Here is a 7,200-nt window from a genome sequence, read left to right as displayed (position 1 = left end):
AACAAACTAAAAACTACTTCCAAAAACATTCAGCTTTGATATTAATGAGTTTATGGGGTTCATTGAGAACATGGTTGTTGTTCAATAATAAAAATTATTCCTCAAAAATACAACTTGCCTAATAATTCTGCACTCCCTGTAATGGCAGTAATGATTTCCAATTGTTGTAACTTGCCTCATTCTCCTCATACCATCAACCAAACAAACCAACCTGACACTCTAAATAAGCTACAAAATTTTCCTGCTCCCCCTTTGACATCACTGCAACCGCTTTCCTCCACCACCACAACCATCCATCTGTAGGCTGCTGGAGGATATTTACTCTTACATAAAATAAATTTGTATGGAGTGACTATCCTGGTTTATGACCAAATTCCTGTCAAAGCAATAACCATACCATCAAGCTTGCACTGTGTTTTAAGTGCAAACTCTCAAACAATAGCACACTAACATGCATGCACACTTTGAATCAGTATTTCCAGGATACTGTTGAGGATTGTGATAGCTTAAAAAAGTGTTCTTAATGATTTTTGCATTCTGCCTTTGTTGGCCCAGTAAGGGCGAATTGGCATACAAAAATCAAAAGGAGAGAGGTGCACGAGGTCCCTGTTTGGAATCAAACTATGAATGTTAAACTCATGTGGCATGGGCTGGAGCCATTTGGCTACTTGGTGGGGGGCTTAAATAAACTGCTTTAGTGATCTGTGCAATGTAATTTCAGGGTAGAGGAGAGCAGGGATCTTCTGCTATTCTTCAGGACCTTAAGAACTTTTTCAGACAGATGTGATGACCGAAGCAGAACTTTCCAACAATTCCAAGTAAGTGAAAACACACATGCACCAAAATGGACGGTCCGGCAAACTCGCCCTCACAAACCTAACAAATTTAACCACCTGATCTGTACGTCATGAGCTAAGAGTAGCTAATCAGACCCATACATATTGCCAGTAGGCATCCTCCTCTGCTTTTGAGCAGGCTATGTAGGCCATTGTAGTCGGTAATAAATACAGAGAGATCATGTAGACATCTAGTGGTATTGTGAAGAAGTGCACATAGATTATCTAGTTAAAGAGCGGTTTGGTTAAATGTGAGAGAAATTTAATGGAGACATATGTCTTAAGGTTAAACTTGGTGAATGTGCAAAGAATGGTTATGTGGATACCTAGGTGAATCGATATAGGTGGAAAAATGTTCCTGTTGATGATTCATCATTATGGGTCATCCTTTTTATTCTATGTGAGTTGTCTTTTTTCTGTTATCTGAATTTCAGAGAATATTTTTTATAAAGTGAAAATAGTGAAAATACAACACCTCCAAAAAGTGACACTGCAGAGATAGACAATTGAAGAGGAATGAAAAGCGTAGAATACCATGGGTTAATGCAGTAGGTGTAAAGTGGTGCGAGCATGATAATATGAGATATTAGGGTGGGACTTTGTTGAAGAGGTAGCAATGAAATATCAAATAGTACATCAAGCTGCACAAGCAATGTGGAACCTATTCTCCTGTTTACTTGGAGAATGCAAAGTTCTGCCAAGTTGGCTGAGCTGAAGGAGGATTAACCCACATTTTCCATACTGGTCTATGTGTTCCAAACTCTTATTTTGCTTTACTTGCATTTTTTCAGGTCTTGTATGGAAAAACAAATTTCCCGCCATAACTGTTTTGCTGTTATGTATTCCACGCTTTTATGACACACACAGACAAAACATGTACTTGGAGGAATAAACATATAAAAATACAGAAGCAGAGGAGCTGACATACATCTCTGCACAAGAATCCTAAAGTTTTTTCTGGATAGCATTAACAAGGCAGTTTCTGTCGTACACAACAACAGGTATAATTAGCAACATACAATTTCAGTGCTAACTGGGTTTTCGGTATTGTGGATAGATAGTTGGAAATTTCTCCACACATGCATAAACCAATACCCACATGCTGAGTTCAGCAATTTTTGTTTTGCTGTTTGTGTTTATTGTGCTAGTGGTTTGAAGTAAAAATTGACTTCTGTCTTTCCAGTACTTTATTATGACCAAGAACTTACTATCATTAGCTGGAGCATGCACACTTGTCTAATGTACAAGCTGTTACTTGCCTCGAACATAACATTGTTACTTACCCCTGGTGTTTTCTTCATCCACAGTTCTTTGTATTTGTAGTCAACTCACTGTGAACACTGATTGACGCTGATGGTTGTGCCATCGTTGCAGCTGTCACAAAAGGACTGATTGTCGTTCACTATTATCAGTATCTTCTACTATTCACTTTACTATTGTAATAAATGTGTAATGACACATAGTAGCTGTCAGCAGCTTGAAAACACCGTTAGAGTGGGCAAAATACATATTTAACATGGTTGTGAATTTTCTAAGTAAATATAGAAATATATTCCTTATATATTCTTTTGACATGAAATTCTCACCAAAAAAATGAAACGTGTTTGTCCCTTTTAGCAGTGATATCAACAAGTAAAAACTCAAGTTCCAAACCAAAACCACTTTATATACGACACCTCTAAAACCCCTTACATAACATCATTCATGTTGTTGTAATATATAATTTATATATTGAAAACAATATTATTTTTCAAAATTAACTGGCATTTCTACAGTAAATTTCTAGTCTAACTAACCACCTAAAGTGCTTTTAAGTGAAGCTTACTCTAATATTGATTTCAAACACATTATATTAAAAAAAAGTTGAACTTTATTAGAATATCTTCAAACATAGCCATGTAACATATTCCTGTACACCACTATCTTATTCACATCAGTAATAATCTCTAAATTAATTTTAATTAATGGTAGGGAAGAGTTGGGAACAAACGTAAGACACTATAGAAGCAAGAGGAGTAACTTTCACATTACTATAATTCATAGATACATTGTTCCCCAGTTCATTTCTGCTGGAGTCTATAAATTAAGAAAACAAAGGTAAGTCACAAAATACTTAAGTCTAATGGAATAATGAAAAGTGCAATTAATCCACACAATAGCAGAACAAAACACACTTTTCACTTAGTTAACGTATTTACACAATATTCTTGTATTTCAAGAAATGTAGTTTTTAATCAGCAAAGAAAAAATATATATCTTAAAGCTACATACAGTTAACATAAAGAGGAATGTTAACAATGATCACAGATTTGTGGCCAGTTAGGATATTTTTGTTGTTGTTGTTGTTGTTGGGTTGTTGTTGTTGTTGTTGTTTTTTTTGGACATGTGACAATGTTTTATTGAAGATATAGATCTACTAGATATAGATCAGCATGCAGATATCAAGTATTCCTTTTGTATAACTAAAATTACTTCAATCCTGCTTCTTCCCTCCTGTTGTCAGGACTCTAAAATGTCAAGTAATGACTTTCTTAAAGACAAGTAAAGATAGGAACAGCTCACTAGAAAACACATGGATCAAAACAGGGTTGCACGAAGAGTCAGTTTGTGATAAATATGGATCTTCCCATAGAGGAACGTGCCAGAGTCCTAGATTAAACATACAGACCAGACAGCATGAATTATGTCAGTTATCAGCACAAGAATGTTTCGATTTGGCTTTACTAAAAATGTCTAAATATACTTTTTGTACCACAATTTTCATTCAGCTGTGACAATTTAATTGTGAAGAAACTGAGTGTAAAACTTTAAAAATAAAACATTATTATAATCACTAATTCATCAATTAAACTGCACTTCAGTCATATATTGAGTGCCCTTTACTCAGAGGTAAATCTGAAAAATCTGCCTTGGGTCCATTCATTTAGATCTATTGTTTTTGATGTAGTATTTTGTTGCTAATTTTAGGTAAAACTTCGAAATGTCAGATTTTGCATTAAAAGTCAGTTGTTTAGATGAGCAAAAACAGCAAAAATGAAGATGCTTACAGTAAATAACTTGAAATATAAATACATTTTCTTACTGCTCACAATTAGATACAGTCTACTAACAATGTGAAGACATTGGGCTGCAAGAAAGCCTCTTCGTTTGTGACAGCAGGTGTTTCTGTTGTTTCAAGGTCACAAGTAGTTTTGTTTGTTTTGGGATTTTTTTTTGTTGTTGTTAAGATTGGTTCATCCATGTAGTAAATCAGCAGGTCAAAATGAAACAACAACTTGGACTGTCAGTGTAGAACTGTTAAAACTGCTGCACTCATTTATAGGATTATAGTAGTTGTAGTAGCATTTTATTACCTGTGAAAAGGGTGCTTTAAGGCTACCAGGAAAGTCCTTGTGGGATTTAAGCCTTAGAAATTGCAACAATCTAACAAATACTGCCACTTCAATGGTTATGCGTGTGCAGGTGTAAAATGTTTCAGTGCACCAAGGGTACGCTTTTCACCACATTACAGTTATTTTAAAGACATAAGGGATTAAGCCAAGTATACATGACAGCCGGCTTTGACTCTGTTATTTTGATTACAGGTAGAAACACTAATTTTAAATGTGGTTAGACAAAGTGGTTGTTTGAAGCATATTGAGATTAATTACACTGATGAAATTTCCTTTACTGCCCACCAGTCAGTAAAAGGCCTTTAGGTGAGTTAATGAACACCTTCAGTCCAGTCAGAGGTTTGATTTTGACCTGATACATGCTGATTGTAGGTTTGCCGAAGTAAAAACGTTGACATCTGTGGGACCAGCTCCACAAATCCAAAATACCATGGTGTCTCCCAGCTCTTTGTTGTGGGAAAACTTCCATCAGCAACAAAGGGAGTACAGTTAAATTTCAGTCTCCTCAACGGTACTTTCCAACAGGCAGTACTTTCATACAGGTGAAGTTGTCGGGGTATTTTGACAGCACCACTGGGTTGCCATCAAGGCGGACCTCATTAAGACTTGGTCGTAGGTAATAGGTGTCATTGGACCTGCAGAAGGTGTCCACATTGACCTCAGTGATGTTGTTGTTCTGGAAGAAAATAAAATAATATTGGTAGAGTCTTTTTTTACACCTCACTTTTAATAAAAATTACAGGTTTTAAATTTAATCTAGAAAAGGGTTGTACCAACGGATATGGATCTTGGAGATCAACAATGGGTAGAGTGATTCCCAAAAGTAACTAAAAAAGTCATGCTGTACTTTAATTTTGGCATTCTTACATATGACCAATACTTGCAACAGAGATCAGTCAGGATGTGAATGTAGGGGTGACCACATTGATCTGTCATCATCTCAGAATGAGAGAAAACAGAAGGAGGGCATTCTAGTCTGACTTTAAATTTGTGTCTAATATAACTGGGGTTGCAGAGACTAGTTCATTCCAAAGCTTTTGAGTCACCGAGTGTGTGTGGATGAAAGGCAAATAAGCTCTTTTTACACATTAAAAAATATAAAGGCTGATATTCATGTACTTAATGGTCACAAGTTATGACAGGCAACAAAGCTTTCCTGCTGAAATAGCACACATTCAGTCTTTTCATGATGGTAGACAGGGAATTAACTTCCCAGCAGTGTCTCTAAGCAAACCCATGCTCAGTTGTAGGCATGGACACAAACAGCTGCAGACGCCACAGACAGTCTTTCCTTTCATAGCTCTTTGAAATTTACACACATGCATAGCAAGTGCATTGTGTGCATCTTGGCAGATGTTCCTGAGTGGGCACGAAAAATTGGTTGGCATGCATCTGCATGGAGCCTCGTGCATACTAGCAAATGCTGGAACTGCACCATTCCTTTAATCCATTTGGCAGTAGTGCTGTTGCATTTGGGCCACACAGTATGCGTTTCTACTGTGGAACTCAGTACAGTAGGCCCCTATGGAGAAGTTTATCAAACCCTACTCTAGAACACAAGTTGTGTACCAATTTGATGATGTCACTGGTGACCAAAATCAATGTATTTTTATATACAATGTTAATAAAACATAGAAACCTGAAGATGTAAGATCCGAACACTCTCTGGGATGTATGGAACAGCCTCCAGCATGTTGTCGGACAGGTACAGGTTAACCAGCTTGGTGAGTTTCTGTCGGAAACAAAAAAAGATTTGGAGAAAGAAAGTTGGACTGCCAAGACACATCAACTTTAGTAGTTAGTTGTACTAACACTGTGTTGAATTGATGGTGTACTGTATATAAAGATAATACCTTGTCATAATTCTCTGGTAACATTTTGAGAAATTCAAGCATTGATATTCATCTCACCTGGAAAGTATAGTATCTTGGAGCATTTATACAATTAGGTGGTTAACAAGATTATTTACCCTTTCAGGAGCATGTAAAATATTTGCGATCACTGCTGAGGACAGTTGACATGGCTCATTGTCAGTTTGTATGTTTTAGTAAAACTTTTTAGATTTTTTGTCTCCAAATCAGTCACCAGAGTTGGTTGTTTGTTCGTAGAGGTCATGATGTACCTTGAAAGCATTAGCCTTCACTCCTTTGGTTTTGAGTTTGTTGTAGTTGGCATTGAAAGATGTGAGTTTGGCAGGGAGTGCAGGAAGTTTGACCAGCTGATTCTCAGCCAGAGACAATTCCTCCAGGAGGGTTAGTTTGGAGAAGGCTCCATCTTCAATCTCGGAGATCAAATTCCCTGTCAGGTCGATCCTCTTTAAAGTCACTGTTGATAGGTGAGTGTTTAAAAAAAAAAAAAAAAAGAAACAAAGAAGTTGTGCTACTTTCATCAATTACAGAAAAGTGAACATGCAGTTGATACATATGACTAAAAGCTAAGTCATACAGTACAAATAATGACTTATCATGTCCCTTGGTTAGTATAGATGATAGTTGACTGTTTTCAATGAAGAAGATATCTGTGCTGCAAAGGGCAAGATATGCAAACTCTGACTTACAAGGTTGAAATTTTTGCACTAGATTAATAATTTTTCCTACTGGTGGGTGATGGGATCTTTTAAATCTCCTCTCCCAGGACCCCCAAAATTTCAAATCCTACTCTTATCAACAAAATCTTCATCCTTTGTCTTAACCATTTGTCCAAGTATGGGCACTGGAGTATGTCTCAGGAGAAGGCAAGAGGCAGGGTACACCCTGGGCAGTTGATCACAGGGGCAATACATAGAGACAGACTACCATAAATTTACACTAGGACTATTAGATTAACAGATGTTTACCCCATGGAGGTCAGACATTTAAATATCTGACTGTTGTGACACAAACAACGTAAAGAATTATTAAGAACAAGCAATTATAACTTAAGAAGTATGTCTTTGGCTTGTGGGGGAAACCAGAGCACTCAAATGAAACCCA

The 7,200-nt window shown here is 36.7% G+C and overlaps 1 protein-coding gene across 1 annotated transcript; it reads right to left on the bottom strand.

Moving 5' to 3' along the window:
* Window positions 1-2,704: 2,704 nt before the first annotated feature.
* On the bottom strand, window positions 2,705-6,617 carry LOC102195950 (mimecan-like). The gene is made up of 3 exons (XM_005729846.1): window positions 6,351-6,617; window positions 5,868-5,960; window positions 2,705-4,904 (listed from the first exon to the last, which is right to left on the bottom strand). The coding sequence occupies exons 1-3, from the start codon at window positions 6,615-6,617 to the stop codon at window positions 4,734-4,736; spliced, it is 531 nt and encodes a 176-aa protein (XP_005729903.1). The 3' UTR covers window positions 2,705-4,733.
* Between the last annotated feature and the right edge of the window lie 583 nt (window positions 6,618-7,200).

This window comes from Pundamilia nyererei, unplaced genomic scaffold, assembly GCF_000239375.1.
Source record: "Pundamilia nyererei isolate P.nyererei 1_Seehausen unplaced genomic scaffold, PunNye1.0 scaffold00034, whole genome shotgun sequence".
Lineage (NCBI taxonomy): Eukaryota > Metazoa > Chordata > Actinopteri > Cichliformes > Cichlidae > Pundamilia > Pundamilia nyererei.
This window is presented reverse-complemented; position numbering and strand designations above follow the sequence as displayed.

Excerpts from the sequence above, each read along its gene's own strand:
- LOC102195950 (XM_005729846.1), bottom strand. The coding sequence starts at position 6,617 with ATGAAAGTAGCACAACTTCTTTGTTTCTTTTTTTTTTTTTTTTTAAAC. Across the intron at positions 5,961-6,350 it reads TGAAGGCTAATGCTTTCAAG|AAACTCACCAAGCTGGTTAA; the intron begins GTACATCATGAC and ends TGTTTCCGACAG. Across the intron at positions 4,905-5,867 it reads TTCGGATCTTACATCTTCAG|AACAACAACATCACTGAGGT; the intron begins GTTTCTATGTTT and ends ATTTTCTTCCAG.